Source organism: Micropterus dolomieu, linkage group LG23 (assembly GCF_021292245.1).
Source record: "Micropterus dolomieu isolate WLL.071019.BEF.003 ecotype Adirondacks linkage group LG23, ASM2129224v1, whole genome shotgun sequence".
NCBI lineage: Eukaryota > Metazoa > Chordata > Actinopteri > Centrarchiformes > Centrarchidae > Micropterus > Micropterus dolomieu.
Genome location: NC_060172.1, coordinates 5,203,577 through 5,221,602, shown reverse-complemented (window position 1 = coordinate 5,221,602; position 18,026 = coordinate 5,203,577). Strand labels below are relative to the sequence as shown.

The 18,026-nt window shown below is 43.8% G+C and overlaps 2 protein-coding genes across 10 annotated transcripts in view; one reads left to right on the top strand and one right to left on the bottom strand.

Moving 5' to 3' along the window:
• The window catches only part of nup98 (nucleoporin 98 and 96 precursor), a 34,519-nt gene extending 25,943 nt beyond the window's left edge, over nucleotides 1-8,576 (top strand). For all 8 annotated transcript variants that reach the window (XM_046039003.1, XM_046039004.1, XM_046039002.1 and 5 more), the window contains 5 exons: nucleotides 573-794; nucleotides 1,456-1,697; nucleotides 1,777-1,931; nucleotides 4,734-4,845; nucleotides 6,379-8,576. In XM_046039003.1, coding sequence (XP_045894959.1) covers nucleotides 573-794; nucleotides 1,456-1,697; nucleotides 1,777-1,931; nucleotides 4,734-4,845; nucleotides 6,379-6,578 — 931 coding nt within the window. In that variant the 3' untranslated portion in view covers nucleotides 6,579-8,576. The remainder of the gene's footprint in view (nucleotides 1-572; nucleotides 795-1,455; nucleotides 1,698-1,776; nucleotides 1,932-4,733; nucleotides 4,846-6,378) is intronic.
• Nucleotides 8,577-11,290: 2,714 nt separating this feature from the next.
• LOC123963354 lies at nucleotides 11,291-17,820 on the bottom strand. Of its 2 annotated transcripts, XM_046040156.1 has the most exons (7): nucleotides 17,628-17,813; nucleotides 14,908-15,205; nucleotides 14,707-14,769; nucleotides 13,800-13,856; nucleotides 13,050-13,078; nucleotides 12,632-12,706; nucleotides 11,291-11,604 (listed from the first exon to the last, which is right to left on the bottom strand). In XM_046040156.1, the coding sequence occupies exons 2-7, from the start codon at nucleotides 15,203-15,205 to the stop codon at nucleotides 11,497-11,499; spliced, it is 630 nt and encodes a 209-aa protein (XP_045896112.1). In that variant the 5' UTR covers nucleotides 17,628-17,813; the 3' UTR covers nucleotides 11,291-11,496. The 2 variants fall into 2 exon arrangements, with proteins under 2 accessions (XP_045896112.1, XP_045896113.1); XM_046040157.1 differs by lacking the exon at nucleotides 13,800-13,856 and having other exon boundaries at nucleotides 17,628-17,820.
• Between the last annotated feature and the right edge of the window lie 206 nt (nucleotides 17,821-18,026).

Below are 18,026 nucleotides of genomic sequence, written 5' to 3'. Positions count from 1 at the left end.
GTTTGTGTTATGTCACTTGGACAATTCATCCAACAAGAAGACATTTTAAATTTAAGAGTCCTCTGACTGCTGGAAACCTGATTGGCCGATACCGACCGCAGGGTCTGTGTGAAGCAGTTTTTATTTTCAGATGATACATCAGGAATTGACCTCTGGATTTATTAGCAGGCAGCATGTTACACTCTCTCTCTGAAACTTAAACCAAAGCAGCTCACCTTTTCCCTCCAGCTGTAGCTTTATTCACCTTGTCCACATCTTCTAATGCACTGCCTGATGATCTCTCTGTTAAAATGCATCATCTGATCGGCTCTTCGTACTCGGAGCGCCTCCTACATTTGACAACATCTTTTTAGGCTGTTGAATATTCTGACATTTTACAGAAAAAAACAAACAACTGATGAATCAAAGAAATTACCTGCAGATGAATCGATGTAGCATTAATGCTAATGCAGCTTAACCTTTGTCCTCTGGGTTAGAGACATTTTACAGCTGAGCAGAACTAGCCACGTCGAGTGAAAACAGCGTAACGCTCCTTTAACGCCCCCCGTGTCTCTCTGCGTGTCCTCCTGCAGACACTACAGCCTGCAGCAGCTGTTGGACCCTCTGACAGTCACCTGGGAGCGTCTGGATTACCGTCTGAGCTGGCACCTGTGGGGCGTCCTGCAGGCGCTGCACTACAGCCACCTGAGCGCCTCGCGGCAGGGACTCCTCCACGCCAGCTACGCCGCACAGCTGGAGAGCGCCGACCTCTGGCACATGGCCGTCTTCATCCTGCTGCACATCCCCGACCACACGTACGTTCAGTATCACAGATTATAAAAAGGTTTGTTAACCGGTGATCGTTACAGACCAAGTTGGAGTTTCACACCGAGCTGAAACATCTGGGTTCCGTGTTTACGTGGAAACACCAGTCACGGGTGACTTTAAACAATGACGCGTTCCTGGTCGTGTGACCCAGCATCACAACGTGTCGACGTATTTCATATATGAAATTAGTATTTTGGAGGTCCTTGCTGTTCCGACTAAACAACAGAGTCAAAGATACAATTATTTTAGATTTATATTGATAGGGACAAGTTAAAAGTAATTAATAGGTTAATCAGTAAAGTCTCCAGTAACTTGGATAAGTGACACTGTCACTGAGGCCAATGCATCAGACAGGACTGTTACTAATTTATCTATCGCCAGTACATTTTCCAACTGACAGTAATCAGACATTACAGATCTGTATCAAAGTTAGAGAAGATTTTATCTGTATATTTTGTAAATTATAAAATCAGTCTACCGACGCAGCTCGCTGAGTGACACCGTGTGGAGACGGGGACTCATCAGGAGGAAGAGCTTCTGAGGTTTTGAGCTTTTTCCTGCAGGAGATTCGGTTTCCGCCCCTCCTCCTGCCGCCTCCTCTCGTCCTCCCTGCAGACTCTAAAAGTTGACTCTGGTCTCTGTCCTCAGTGAGCGGGAGCGAGCGGTGCGGGAGATGCTGACCCTGCACTGCCCCCTGCAGGAGACGGACGAGTCGGTCCGGAGGGAGCGCTTCCTGACAGAGAGGCTGCTGATCCCGGAGCGGTGGATCCACGAGGCCAAGGCCACCCGAGCCCGCCGCGACGCCGACAGACACCAGGAAGCCCTGCACCTGTACCGTGCCGGGTACTGGAGCCAATGTCACCGGCTGCTGATCCAACATCTGGCCTCAGGTCAGGACACTCCGTGAAACCCTGAAAGCTGTTATACTGAGCTTGTAGTTTTTGTAAACCTGTATTGTCTCTCCCGTAGATTGCATCATCAACGACAACCACGACTACCTGCTGGAGTTCCTGGAGGGGCTGGCGGTCCCTGAACACAGCGCCACCATCCAGGACTGGGACACTGCAGGGAGGGTTTACCTGGACTACATCAGGGTCATAAAGACCCTGCAGGACATCCAGCAGGTACGCACGCCGTCTTTTATAAATGCTAAATGTTGCACTTTATTCTGACGCCCTTGTTAGTTATTTACTGTGATGGTCCTCCTGAGCAAAACCACGAACATGAACCTGAGATGAGACCGAAGAAGAAGAAGCGTTGCCGCCATGAGCCACACCGATGTTAAAGTAGCAGTATTAGCAACAAAATACTTTACAAAAGTAAAAGTACTCATTATGCAGAACGGCCCTTGTCATTTATTGATGCATTTCATGTTGGAGTCGGTTCATTTTAACGGTTTTACATACTTTTAGATGGTTTGAGCTCAGGCTGCCCCCGACTGAATTTAAATATACATCTTTAGAACATTAGAAAATGGTTTGAGTTCCAGGCTGAGAGAGAAAGTGTTAACGCTGTGCAACAAAAACGAGCTTTTAAAATCTACATTTTACAAGCAGCGAGCTGCCTGTTAATGACGGGCGGTTCTGATTGTGAAAGTGTCGGACCAGCCGGCGTTTCAATTGGACTGTTTTTAACATCACACACGTCTCATCGATTAAAACATGGAAATAAATGACCGATACTCGCAGACTCAATGCGATGTACGAGGTCGGACCCGCTGTAATTCACCTCGGTACTGCGAGGCTTTGTTCGGTCCCGGTCTGCGTTCACTGGCAGGCTGCTGGTTCTGTCCCCCGCTCGCTCAGCTCAGGTCACAATTACTCAGCAGACGCTTTTATCCCCAAAGCGACTTACATTTGAGGAACAACATCTAAGCATCAACAGAGCATCGAATACAGCACGAGATCTGTAACTGACAATACATGCTAGTAAGAGCGAACGGCACGTACTGCATCAGTGGGGTAAATACCTGGAGGAAGAAGTGAGTTAACAAAGTGCGGTCAATACAAGAGAACTTTAAGGAGACAGAAGAAGAGCACAGGAAGTGCGTGTTAGAGGTGTTCTCAGAGGAAGTGTTCTCTGCTTTCCCCCCTTATTTTAAGAAACTCATAATATACTAACAAAGATTATCCCTGTTGAGACCTCACCAAGACACCATGACATAGTGCAGTTTAAAAATAAACATCGTCAGAAATAGTACTTTGAACAAAAGTACAACAACATAAAGTTCTAATAAATAAAAGTCAAAAGTATAAAACTGCAGAAAACATTTTTTAAATATCTGATTTATTATAAATTGCGGGGTCCTACTACTAATGAACATTAAATAGTGTTTGTATTGTGGGGGCCAGCAAAACAGAAACTAGAAAAAATACCAATATAGTACTACTACTAAAAATAATACCATACACCATACTGATGTCAAAATAACGATAAACAGAGCGCTCCTACACAGGCAAATAATTATTTATACATCTAGTTTCTACATCTAGTTTATCACCGTCACTTTAATTCTATCCAAAGCTACAGAAACTATTTCCTAACAAACCTCTGGCTCTATGATACAGTGACGAGGAGGAAACGCTGCCCTTTAATTAATCTAATACTACGTGACCTCTACAACGAGGACCTGCAACTGTGTGTTAGATACTGGTTCAGCTCACGTTTATTCACAAGTGCCCTCTGGTTTAATAATTTCTGACATGTCTGACTGTAACTTGAGACACTACGGTTTAATCGCTCTTTAATGTCGGCCTCCTCCACTGATAAACACGTTAAGTTAGCTTTGTGGCTAATTTAGCAACAGGCAGCGTTACCTGCTGTTGGCATGTTAGAAAATATTTAGAAGGAATAAATTAGAGAGATGTGAGAGCTGTTTGTAGATTTATTTCTAAATCACGTATGCCGGCAGCGTAGCCTCCAACGCCAGGTTACTGTAACATTAAACACGCTGCTCAGTCTGGAGAGGGCACTGAAAAACGGGAGGGTTAGCAAGTCTGGTCTCTGAAGAGGAAAAGTGATGAGGGCCATATTTAGTCTTGTAATTGACGTGACAAAAGACCAACTCACCGGCAGTTCCTCCGGCAGAGCGCCTCTGAGCTGGATAGACTGTGGTCAGCTGATGTTTTGACTTGCTGCAGAGTTGTTAACAGAAGCTGCAGCGCCCTCTGGTGGGTAAAATATGCAACACTCATGACCTGACTCTCGGTTTATCATTTTTTCATATTTTATCATATCGGCTGTTATAAATGTCGATGCAGATATATCTGCTAGTAGCTAATAATAATATCAGCAAAACGAAATATCGGTCAGGCTCTAGTGAGTAATGGAGAGACGAGTCCTTTTCGGCTGATCGGTTCTGGGGCTCATTCCACCGTTGCTCCTCAGCAGCACTACTCACCCGGGGCCTGAAAACCTCCAAAGCTCCTGTGATAGTGGTTCAAACCAACACTCCCCTGGTACTCCGAGATCCCAGTCCAGGCAGAGTCAGCTGATAGGGCTGCTAATGCTAGCGTGAGCAGCAGAACGCCGGTAAGTGACTTCTAAGTTAAAACAGAAAAGGTCCATGTTGCAACAATCCCCTGATACATTCATCCTGGTGACGAGGAACAGCTCCCGTTTTGTGTTTATTTATTTATTTTTTGTTCTGCCGCACTAATAGTAAAAGTTTAAAGTATAAAAGTTTGTCAGCTGAGACTCTTCGCTGTCTACTTGTCAGGGGGGCAGCCCTTCATAATCTGTAAAAGTAATCTGTAAAGTAACTCAAGCTGTCACGCAAGTGTAGTGCTCTAAAAGTACAATATTTCCCTCTGAAGTACAGTGGAAGTGGCATAAAATGAAGTACTTTGTACTGCACTTAAATGTACTTGTCACGTTCGACCGCTGCAGCACGGAGAAGTGACGTGTGGATGTTTGTGTTCTGGCAGATGGAGAACGCCGGCTACGAGCTGGAGCGTCTGTACACCGAGGTGACGTCTCTGTGCAGCAGGATCGAGCTCCTGCCGTGCAGCACCGCCAGAGACCGGCTCGCCCAATCAGGTAAGACCACGATGGCTTAACCGGTGACAAAGACACTGGTATCCAGAGGAGTCTGCAGCTTTTCAACAGCAGCTGGATTCACGAACACATCTGTCGTCTGATTTGGCTGAAGTTTGACGAAGGTGAGGGTCAGAGTTTAAGCCGAAAGTCAGTGTAGCTGAATTAAAGTTTGACAGGCTTTTTTACTTTTTCACTGAGCTGCTGAGGCTACCTGAACAGGTTCAGGTGAGCTGAAGCTGCAGTCAGACGCACTTTTGCAACCTGAGAAATTCAAATCTGAACTTGGACATGGAACGCGTGTTGAATCCGCTTCCAGAGGACATCATGATCTCTGTCCAGAACAAACGCCCAGACATATTGTTTTAACAGTAGATCAGGACTCCGCTCAAGTGAATGAAGCAACGCAGAAGTGGGCGAGAAAATGAGCGTATTTATCAGAGCAAGATGTGAAGAGAGCAGAGAGCGAGGGATTCTGCTGACAGAGTCGAAGAACTTGTCTCAACACTAAAGTACTTCTGCGTCGAATCGAGGCTACCCAGCCGACCAATCACAGCTACGCCTGACGTGCACCTCCTCAAAAATGTAACTACACGTCGAGTTGACGTGGACCGTAAGCACTGTAATTGGTCGGCTGGGTAGCCTCGGAAGTGCCCCGTGCTTTGTAGTAACTTTTACTAGCGGCCAGAACGGCGGCTGTAACACGGTGGATCAATATATTTGACCGTCACAACTCAAGCGAAATGACACGTTTTACTATCAGAATATGATCCATTCTGACACCAGCCGCACGTTTACAATTTTACCCCCATTCATGTTAGCGGAGAGCTAAACTGGAAGTTAGCCTGCTCAGCCGGCAAAAGTCAACACAGTGGACGCTGTAGCGCTACTGCCAACTAGCGTTTGGGGGTGTAATTGCAGAATGACGGACACACCTACGCACAAGTATAAATGCATGGTTATGTGCATAGACCCTACGCAGGAGTATAAATCAAGCTTAAGGGATCAATGCGAGACGAGTTTGGAGGCTTACATTACATTTACTCATTAGGCAGACGCTTTCATCCGGATCGACATTTTAGGAAAAACATTCAAACATCAATACAGTAAGAGATCTATGAGTGACAAGAGATACTAGAAAGAGCTAATTGCACAAAAAGCATCAATGAGTAGCCAGGTTGTAGTTTGATGTTATGGTGGATAGATTGTTTGGCTGGAATGACCAAAAGTTCAGTCTTAGAGAGGTTTAGTTGACTCCCTCATCCATGCAGATATGTCCGAGAGACAGTCCGTGACCTGCGCCAAGATGTTGAAGTCATCTAGCTGGACAGACAGGTAGAAGTGCGTATCGTCTGCGTAGCGGTGAACGTGTCGTTGTTTTCAGATGTTAGTAAACAGGAATCTCTGAGAGAGTTCAGGTAGGCGGGTGAAGTCAGCTGCTGCTGTTTGGTGAAAATTAAAACCTGCAGACTCTTCCACGACACAAACCCTTCACTCTGACCTTACCCCCCACCCCCCTCCCCTCCTCCTATGCAGAAATGGCGAAGCGTGTGGCCAACATCCTGCGTGTGGTGCTGAGCCTACAACAGGGCGACACGGCGTCCGACTCCCTCAGCATCCCGCTCGCCCAGCTGGCGCCGCACATTACCCGCCTGCCAATGCCGGAGGACTACACGCTGGAGGAGCTGCGAGGACTCACGCAGTCGTACTTGCGGCAGCTCATCGTAAGCCAATGAGAGCACGGGACCGGAGCGCAGGGAGGGGGCAGCTAACGACAAGTCTTTTTAGGTGTTCAAGTTCCAGCTGCTCAAACATCACTAAACTCTGAAGCCACCTCGCAGTAAAAACTAAGTGGAGTTAAAGTCGATCTGTCTCGTTTCTGAGAGTCTTCAGTCGAGGAGAACAGTTTGAGAACTGGAGTTTTTTTCAGTTCCACTTTGGACGCCGTCAGTTTGAGCTGCTTTCAGTTTTTCCAGAAGAAAATGCTTCGATATGTCATTCCTCATCTGTGTGTGTGTGTCGCTTCAGGGCAGCATTTTAAAAGAGAGCCAACAGACACGAAATGACTCCTAATCTAAACCAGCAGGCCGGCGGGCTTTATTTAGCACAGTTAGCCAATTAGCTAACCACGATTCTCTCTCTGTTGGAACAGTGGACCCAAACGTGAACAGGGTCCCAAGATTGACTGGCAGAACAATCGCCCTTTCCTCCGGTGATGATTGGATTATTTCAGCTCAAAAAGTATTCAAATAAAACAAGTAAAAGAATCAGTGTTTGGTAGAACAGGTCGTGACTGATAGACCAGTGATGGCGGGTCGTCTCACGGGGTCACGAGCCAAATAGGTTTTAGACCTCAGAGAGCATTTTTTTTTTCTTCTGCTGCAGCTGGTTTCTGTTTGTTTCTGCTCAGCATCAAAATCTCTCCGCAGAGGTGTAACACGTGATCAGAGTCCTGCGCTCATTCATGTCGACGTTTCGTTTTCTGCAGACTTTCAGATCAGTTTGTGTTTAAACTGCATCATGTAAACATAATTAATGGATCTGCTTTCGTGGTGCAGTCCAGCTCACAATCAACACTGCTTTTCAGTAAGTCTCTTGTGTCTGCAAAACTAAAACAGTTGAACACATTAAACCGAGAGATTTCAGATTTTATATATTTTATAATACAGATTTAAAGTTCACTGACAAAACTCAAGGAAGTTTCAAGACACTGCGTATAGATTTTTGTGCAGAAATGAACAGAAGCCACCGGATGCCTGACAGCTTGTGTTTATATGTTAAATCACCAAACACGTGACGTATATATCATTTGTCTTGTAGCTAAAACACACGGCTATGGATAAAAATTACATTCAGAGTCATTTCCAAGTTGTCATTGTTGGTGGTTCTTTCTCCGTGGGTTTTAAACGAGCATGGAAGCGTAACCTTCAAACACTCGTTTGATCTCCGACCCCGTCAGAAAGCTCCACAGCGTTGATTAGCTCGAATATTTGGGTTTTATTATGAGTAAATAAAAAAACACCGTTTAGCTTAGCGTAGTGCGACAGTAGCACCTGTTCATCTGTCAATATGTGAATAAAGACGATAATCTTAATATTAAAGACGAGCGGTGATGTCGTGCACACAGTTGCTTTTTTCTGTTGTTGGTTTTTTTGGAGACGACTCGAAACGCAGAGTGTAAAATGCCTAATGGTCTATTTTTGTAGATTTCTTGTTTTTCTGTTTGGTTTGAATGTGAATCAGAAGAGTGTGCGCGCACGCGTAAACGACAACAAAAAACAAGTGTTTTCTCTTATTAACACATTGTTGCAGTTTGGTCGTCAGATTTTCTAAAGTGAAGAGTTTCCCTCCAAAAGTGAGCTGCCAACCAGAGATTTAACTGCATGTAATTATATAAATACTGTATATTTTTGGAAATTCAAACAGGGAATATCAGGTCATTTTTATCCTCCTCCTCTAATTATCGATTACATCGGATGCATGCGAAGTTTTTTGGATTGAAACCCTTCACTTACGGACTGATTGGTTGTTTTTCTTGTAGATTAACTGTCAGCTTACAACAATATTTTGTTTTCTGAACAAACCAGAAGTTTTTCCTCCTGTTAAACAGTGTGTGTGTGTGTGTAGTTTATATGGATGGGTACTGCTGTTTGTGTGTGTGCGTGTGTGTTTGTGTGTGCATGTTTCCTGATTTTTGTTGATGACAATTTTTAATAAAGTCAAGTAGAAATAAACAGTTTGTTTCATGTTGTTTCTGGATCTTAGGATTCATTTTTCATTTATTTGGAAAGAACCTGTGCTGAACATGATCACCGTTATCAGCTGGCAGCGACGACCGGATAACTTTTATTTAAAAGACCTTTTCCAAACAAAGTGTTTCCACTGCAGGAACCAGAACTTTGTGTGTGTGACTGGACTTCATATTAGAACGATGGTTGGATGTTTTTGTTGTTTCCAAACACTGAAAACAAAGTACGACCCACTTCGGAGAATAAACTTTCACAAAAAGGAAAATAAATGAAAGCTGAAAGCAGCGTTGGACGGGCCCTCGCACCGTGGCGTGCGTCTGGGCTCTGAATTATCTCAGTTTGAACGCCTCATAAAGGAGTTAAACGTCACTCGCCCCATGTGGCAAAAATTTGAAGTCGAATAGATTAATTCTCTAGGAAGAGTTTGTGAAAGTAAGTCTGTCGGGTTTCGCTCCAAGAGGCTTATTTTTTTTTTTTCTGGACATAATTGTGCCACAGAAATGTCTCACATTTTGGTGAAACGTGGCCCAGGGGGTGCTAGCGAGCCGTTTTTCCACGCCCATGCACAAGAACCATCTGGCACACAAATTTTCTCTGCATTTGAAGCTAGTGAAAAGCTCCATGAGCTTTCGAGCACGTTTAGGCCGTTTACGGGAAAGAAGAAAGATTTAAACAAAGAATTCCTTGGACGTCAACAAAGTCCTCACCGCATGTTTCATGCTCGGGCACTAATGACCTCAGCTGATCATCTGTTGTGGAACTGGAGCTAGCCAACCAAATTTATAAAAAATCTGAAATTTGATCTTTTATTAAATCTAAGTTGTTTTAATTTATTAAATCTTTGTAAAATAAAAACAGTCTACATTGGTCTCTATTTAGAGTTAAAAAAAATCATAACCATTCATGCACAAAAATGACTGTAGGTTGCACTTTTTACTCGCACATCATAAATCATTTTTGTGGTTTTGTGTGAAATACTCTGTTTAGAAACGCATCGTCCGTCCTGCACCCTTTTCTTCTTTGCGGCTGCTGATGACTTCTCTTCACTGGTACAGAGCTGTTCTACATGCTGCCACCGGCTTTAAAGGAGGTGAACATAGCAAAACGTATAAATAAACGTGAAATTTACATGGAGATGTTTTAATGGGAGGACACCGGGAGAGAGCAGCAAAATACGAGAGAAGCCCGGGGAAAACAGGAGGGTTGACGGGTGTGAACGTTACGGTGGTAACTAGCTAGCTAAATGCTAAAAACACCAGGTATTCCAAGCACGACGACTGCTCCCCGCTCCAATCCCCTAACATATCTACGCCAATCAAATACAAGTCATCTGAAATGAACAAACAACCAATGAACGCCCCAAATCCGTGCGGTACACAATTTTAGATCCCTCAGTACAGCGGGGACCAACTTAAGTGTGACACACAAGAAAAACAATGATCCACTGTTAGCTAACGTCAAAGATATTTTAATGGCGATATCGTACCGAATACGTTTACCCACCAATGTGGCGGGTAGCCTTCCAATATTTAGACACCAAACGGAAAATCTACCCGCATTTGGCGCTTGGCGGGTGTTAATTTCCAGCCCTGCTTACCATAACCATAAATGTTTGTGCCTAAACCTAAGTCAGCGACTTCATACATGTCGACCGGCCCTAACCCTACAGCTATGTACATTGGCCTCACGTAGAAAACCGCGGCGTCTGAAAGCGTTGGTCAAAACGCCCTGAGATGAGAATGCGTTGGAATATTAGGGGTGTGACGAGATCTTATGAGATTAAGTTGTGACGAGAATTCCCGTCAGGTGAAAGACAACAGCCACACATTGATTTTCTCATGCAGTGAAATACAAATGTATAACTGATGAACTCCACCCAGCTGATGCCACACCGGCGTAGTAATCAACTGAACCGCACAGCTCACGCTGTGAGTCCAGGCAGCTGTGACGAGTGGTGACATAGCTGGCAGAGTTGCAACATAAACATTTAAAAACTGAAGCGCAGCCTTGCTCTGTTTGGGACTGTGAGCTGCACTTTATCTGAGCTGCTTAACCTGTGTGGGTTTGTGGTGCGATTTCTGTCCAAAAGTTCGTTTCAGTTTCTGCGTCGGTCAAACTGTCTGAAGGGGAAAACGTTACTAACAGCGGATCAATAATGTAACGCACAGCAGAGTAAAGGGCAGGTAGACGTTTCATCAAATGACGACGTTAGTTTGGTAACATTCTGACTTTTCTCTGCACCTGTCAGAGGACACAGATCTGTGGGAGAGATTCTGAACGTGCAGAAAGTTTTGAACATGAGCAGAAAAGCTGCTGAAACACAGGAGCTATTAAAGTCCAGGAGTTTCTAACTGAATTAAATAACTCCTCATTGAGGTGAAAAGGAGCCCCAGTCACATTTAAAGAGGATCCTTCCCCAAACAAAGACACAAAGAGGAGGGAAGACTTAAACCATGATGTTAAAGAAGTTGATCTTCAGGAGAAACAGATCTGAGAGCAGCGCACACATTCTGTTATAGATTTAGAATCGTCACCTGCCACCTGAATTTTGAAAAAGCATCATAAACTGGTGCAGAAAAATGTATCCGTATGCAGAAAATAAAATGTTTAACGCTCGTGTAATTAGCATTAAAGATAAAAATAGATTTGAAGTCTCGTGTCTCGTCACACCTTTAACAAATATGCAACAACAGTCTGAGTGGGTTGACTGCCACAAGTGACTCTTTATTCAGACAAAAGCTAAACAGAAAGGACATGCAGAGGACAGACGGCCTCTGATGGAGCACTGGCATCTCTGAAAAACACAAAGCAACATAGCTTAAACACCTTCTACACACGTTTTTACATCTTTCTATTGTGCGCACGCTCCAGCTTGAAGCTACAAGTAATTTCTCGCAGTAAACATCTAGAACAGGAAGTTGAAGTCCAGTTCCTCCAGGTGAGCGTTCTTCTTACTGGCCTTTTTGAGTCCTGCTGGTTTCATTTTGCCCGGCTGGGCGGCGCCACTCTGGACCTGCATGAAGACAGATGGACGTTTGGGGAAATTCTGAATAGTCCAATACAAAGAATCACTCAGATAAAGTAGATGAATAGTTCACTGGTTGCTGCAAGAGTTTTCTTTCTTGGTCGGCTTCATCACAGAAAGTTTGGGCGACATTTACATCAAATACTTTTCAGTATCACGTATTAAAACAAATCAAAACGGAAGCAGTGGACACTGAGGTCACCATATTGAAAACCCTGTTATGAATGCAGTTATGCTCTCCGATGATCGGTCACATCGGACTGTACAGACAAAGCGAAGTCTGAAGGTTTACAGTGGAGAGGGGAGGTTAGAGGACCCGTACCTGAACGCCTCGTATGAGGGGACGTGAAAACTGAAACGACAAACTGCTATTTGGAGCTGAAATCAAAGCCATTTCTAACACGTTGGCTTCAGCAGAAGAGATGTTCCTGCAGACAACAGTTTGTCAAACAGAGGCTTTTACTTTGAAAGTATTACTGGAGGTCCTGTTGTAGAAAATGGGACACCTCAGGGCAGTGTGATAGGTCCTCTACTATTGTCAGTGACCAGCTCAAAGGATTTTGGATAAAACACATTTCTAAAGGCCAATTTATCCTTCCCCAAAATGTAACTACGCTTCGCAGACTCCAACAACTGTTATTGGTCGGCTTGGTAGCGTCGCATTTCCTGCTCATTCTTCTTCTTCTCCCTCAACTGGTTCAAGTGTCGTACATAGCATCTCCACGGTCGCGCCTTCTCTCGTTTATGCGTTTTAGTAATCTTACTAAAAGTAACTGCTGTTTAGCAGATCAGCTCCGACTTCAACATGATCCGCTCACTTTAAGCCGCTCTGCACCAACAAAGAAGAAGAAACTCAACACAGTGGAACATAGAAACCGCACTGCCACCTAGCGTTTCGGTAACGCAGACACCGACGCTCAATATGAAAGCTCACGACGGCACGTAGACTCGACGCAGACGTATAAACTGGCCTGAACACATTGGCGTCAGTAAAAAAAGACGTTCCTGCGGCTACCTTGGAGGTTTTGGTGGATCCAGAAGGTTTCAGCGATGAATCTGCCTTCTTCCGTTTGGGCTTCGCAGCATCAACCTGAACACAGAAGCAGCAGCAGCAGCACAAGATTAAAACTTTCTCTGAGTAATTCCTTTACACAGGTTTATTAACAGATGATGTCACGTTCACATACAGAGAAACAACCTCCTCTGGTTTGTCATTTGTTGACATGAAGGTTTTACACACTTTGACTCTGAAAGGCTGCACTGGTTTCAGATTCGGTGTCGTGTCTTTATTTAGGTTTCAGATTTCAGGTTACGCTACGTCCTGTGAAACTGATTTGTGAATCTTTTCCAGCTGCTGCCTTTCAGATTACTGCAGAACAAGAATATAAATAAACTCGTGTGCGACGTGGATCGTTCATGTGTTTCTCTCTCACCTTGGCAGGTTGGCAGCTCTTCTGTGGAACTTTTGAAAGAAGAGACAACAGGGGGTTTAAGGTCAAACTGCAGTGAAGTCTTTCTTAATGACTGAGAAAGTGTAGCTCGGTCCTTTTATTAGAGCCTTTAGCTGATGCTGTCATGTTGTTGCCTGATATCAACTCGTTACCTCCTACATTTCAGTCTCCTCGGTGGAGGGGGGCGGAGTCAAAGGGCTGGACTAGGGCTGGACGATACGCCCAAAAATGTTATCACCATAAAAAGTTTCATATCGATGTCGATAATTATCACGATAAATATCAAATTGTTATTTCTTTCCAGTTTAAAGGCTGATTTTTACTCCTGATGGTTAGTTGAGGTTTAAACGTTTCTGTAAGGTCAGAACACTCGAGGCCAAACAGTGGATCACTTCAAAAATCTGAGGCAGAACATTCAAAACAATCACGATAAAACCTTTTTTCACTCCTTTTTACTCAACAAATAGAGAAAATTAAATCCTAATTGGTGAATAAAATCAAACATTTATTGAATATTTATTGATCATTTGTTAATTGTTATTGAAAAAAAGGATATCGCGATAATTATTTTTATCGTTTTATTGTCCAGCCCTAGACACATCAGTATCAGGGCCTCGCAGTTAAAGAGGTTTCTTCTTCTCGTACTGAAGAGGTGGAGCTAATGTTTTGCGTGATCTGCACCGTCACGGTCTTTGATTTCTTGGCTCGGTGTGCGAGTGTGTTTTGACCTACCAGCTGCGAGTTTTTGCCTCTTGGCCGCTGAGTCGGCTGCGAGTTTGCTCGTCGCAACTGGAAAAAAAGACATTTTAAAAAGTTAAACGAGCACAAAGGACGATGATGGAAATGATTTATCTCATTTAGCATCTCAACAGCTTACAGAGACGGTGCTTTTTGTCTGTGGACAGATCATATGTGTCTAACATCACATGCAGCATAGTACCGTGAAAAAGCTGTACCGATACACGGGCGCCAAGTATCGACCTTTTATTATACAAATGCAAATTAGAATGGAACTTTTGATACTATAATAATATCAATAGCTTTTTCAGTCCACTAGCCGTTGAGGTTTTTTCTGGCGAGGTCAACAGGGTCGAACGTCAGCGTGCAGGAGAAAGTTGGTAAAATAAAGATGGCGGCATCAGAGAAAGAAAGCGGCGTCCGTGTTTCAGTCACATGTATGGAGTTACTTTACATTAGAAGAAGCAGGGGACAGAGATGGATACGACCTACAGGAGTGTCGTGTGGAAATAAAATACTCTGGGAATGCCCTGAACACGAGGGCTCGTCTCACGCCGCCGTCCAGAGATGGCGTTGGCTGAGGACTGAGAAGCTAATTGCTAAATCAGCTCCACCAAAAGTGAGATGTACAAACAGAGAAATGTATCTTTTTTTAGATAAAACAGATGTTGACAAAGTTTCTCTCTTCGGACATGAGTTGAAGTTTATAAAAATATATTTAATATGGCTATCTCGTCGTACCGTGGGGCCTCTGCTGATTCTTAGCCCTGACGCAGCAGCTCGGACAAACACGACGTGAATATAATGCAGGAGCCCTGCAGCCCTTTTCTTTGTCACCCGTTTGTAGACGTAGTCATTTATATTTCTTCCTCCTACAGTTGCATAACAGCTGTCGACCTACCAGCTGCAGGTTTTTGCCTCTTGGCCACCGTCCCCGAGGAACATGCAAGTTTCCCCGTCGCCCCTGAAAAAAGACATTTAAAAATAGTTAAATCCATAAATTAATTATTTCTTTTGCTGAGACGAGCTGCCGGCTGACGGATGTCGTCTGAACAGGATTGATCCGGTTTCAGCTCCTCTGGACCTCCTGGTTTAAACTCACCCTTGTTTTTCTGGCGTTGTTTCTTCAGTCTGTCCACCATGGGCTGCAGCAGGTCCTGGACCCTCGCGTCCATCCTCGGTATCTGCCTCATTTCTTTATCGATTAGAGCGATGGACGCTTCTGTGCCGAAGTACTGGATGATGATCTGAGGCATCTCCTCTCTGACCTTGCCGCTCTTCACACCCTGGGGGATTTTCTCCAGGTTAAACAGCAGCTTCCTGAACTGGGACTCGGTCAGCTCCTCCAGGATGGAGTTCAGGACTGATTTCCACTTTGTCTCTAAAGCCTTCAGTGACATCTGCAACGCAACAGACTCAAAGCTGAAACCTGAGAGCAGCAACGTCACCTGCTTCCTGCTTCTCCGACCGGCAGATAGAAATTTAGCTTTGACTAATACTCAACATTATGACTCAACACTTAACCCGTTTAATCCCACCGCGTCTCTTTATGTCATTTCCAAGGCTCTAAAAGGTGTATTGTTGGCTTTGGGCAAGAAATTCAACTTTTAAATGAAAAAATAGATTGTCTTGATTAAAATTGATCAATATCACGTGACTAGTGTGAAAGGTCACATGACCAGATTAGTTTACTTCCTGCTTGCACACCTGGAAGAAGATGTCTTCCTCAGACTACTACAAAAAGTAAAACACCTTCATTAACAGATAGAATTGTCATATTTTGTACATATATTCTTTTAAGTGTTTTGAGAATCATACTCCTGCATATATATCTTGCTCGTAAGAGGTGTAAATTTGTTATTGTTTGGTTGTATAAAACAGTGCTTCAACTGAAAACACAGGTTTTGGCTGTGATCAGATGTGTTGGACCTCCTGGACATACGAGCATCACGATCATTCCTACATTTGAAAGAGAAGGATTTGAAAGTGACAGCGATGGCTCAGATCGGTATTTAATTGCAATATCTGGAGGATTGGTTTGAGAGGTCAGTAGCGGGGTGGCTAAGGCACACGTCTTTGGTGTGAGATATTTCCGCTGTGATGCATCCACCAATGTGTCGCTGAGCAAGACTCTTAACCAGTGTCTAGTTGCTCCAGAGGCCTCTGACATACATAGCAAGTGAAAGCAGTTTTGGATAAGAGTGTCAGCTAATTAAATAATTATTATTAATTATGTCAAATACCTATATAGTGCAAACCAATCTGAACATGGATGAGTTGCTGACTTTCTATGGGGTTCTTCTCACATCACTTGTCTTGGTCACGTGACCGAGATGTCTACAATGAGGCGTGAAAGACTGATTGGTATGTTTGATTGGTTTAGATTGGTAGAAGTTTTATTACAGAAAGTGCATGAAACCCAAGACCGAAATAGTAATTATGTTGCTTATGGATGGAATTATAGTGAAAAAATGAAGCTATTCCCCTTTTTGCCGAGGACCCCTGGAGCCACCATAAGGACCCCTGGGGGTCCCCGGACCCCACTTTGAGAACCACTGTTCTAAGGCACAGTTTATGTCTGCCTGCTCTCACATGCTAAATGCTTTTGAAATGAAAATGTTTATTTTTTATTGCTTTAACTTTCTTGGTCTAATTGAATAATTTGTGTGAATTGTGACTGCAGTAACATTTCACTAACTCAACCAACATAAAATCAAAAAGGGCATAAAGTTTGTGTGTTAGAGGAGGTCTAAGGAGTAAAATGCATGAACTCAAATTGCTTGGAAAAAATTTGGGATTAAAGGGGTTAATTATGTGTAACACTAGTGAAAGCATCAGATTTCCACACACAGACAGAAACTCTCTCCTGATTGGCTCCTGACAGTAGAAGAGCCAATCATACCGGAAGCTATTTTCTAAATCCAGCATGTGGATGGGGGGCACTGGCACGATGTATCGCATTTCCACTCTACATGTTTAGTCTCTAAGATGCTAATGCTAAGTGCTAACTCATCAGTAATCACAGCTCAACATTTTAAAGTTTGCTGCAGCACATCAGCCTTTGTTTTAATGTTTGTGATTGGTCGGTTCACAAGTGACATCTCCTTTGTGAAACACGTTTGAACAAGAGGCGGCCCCGTTAGGTTTGCTCAGCAGCAGCAGCAGCAGTTTTACTTTGAAGGCCTCGCCGTCTGGCTCTGTGAGGTTGATGTTTTCTTAGACTAGCAGGCAGGAAGGAACAGGTGAGCGTAACGTAGTGCTCCCTGGGTAATGCAGTTTATTTAGGGTCATATGAACCGGCCAGGGGGCGGAAAAGAGGGTCATACCCACGTGAAACAGAAGAATTTAATGAAGGAAAATAAGCCACAAAAATGAATTTCTTTAACTGGAACTGTATTATACTAGTGAGAAGCTGTATAGTGCAGAAATGATAATAAAGTAAAGTTCAAACCTTTATCGGCAGTCCTCCAGACTCCGAAGTACAAAGAAAGATGCCTAATTTTATCCCCCCCCCCCCACTGCATCATCAAAGACTAAACTTCCTTAAACTAGAGAAAATTCACGGGTACTTTTTCCCTCCCGTGACCACATTAAGAATAAAATACTATTACAGATGCCAGCTGTTCCATACATAAGAGGAAAGAAAATCAACTTTCACTCGTTACAATCTCAGATACAATTCAAGCAACAGTCAGCACGAGTTCAGTGTTTGTTCTGAGATTAAAGGGATTAACGATCTTATCTCTCAGCACGTTTTAATTATTATATCTTAATATCTTATATTATTAAGATATTGGGCGACGACGTCTTTAAAGTACTCACTTTGTCCTTCTCTTCCCCCGCAGCCTGTTTTCCTCCTCGCTGGCGGTCTCAGATGCTCTCAGTGGCGGGAAAACAAAGTTTGATTTTTTTCTGTGCAGTGACTCAGACGGCAGATACCAACTTAAATCACGTTTTTACAACCAGCTCGCTGCTCCGCTCATCTGGAATTAATGCTGAAATATACGAGGAGTCATTTGTCATCGTGAAATATTTATATTTTCCCAACTTTCACTTAATCCTCATCACACCCAGTTCAAAGTCACACCCACGCCCCCCGGCCGTCTCATGTAGACAGTGGTTTAACCCACTGAACAGATTTTATACTTTCACTTTCACTGGAGTGTGAACAAACAAGTAACCACAGTATCCTGGTATGTGTTAGTGGCCGAGATAAGAAGT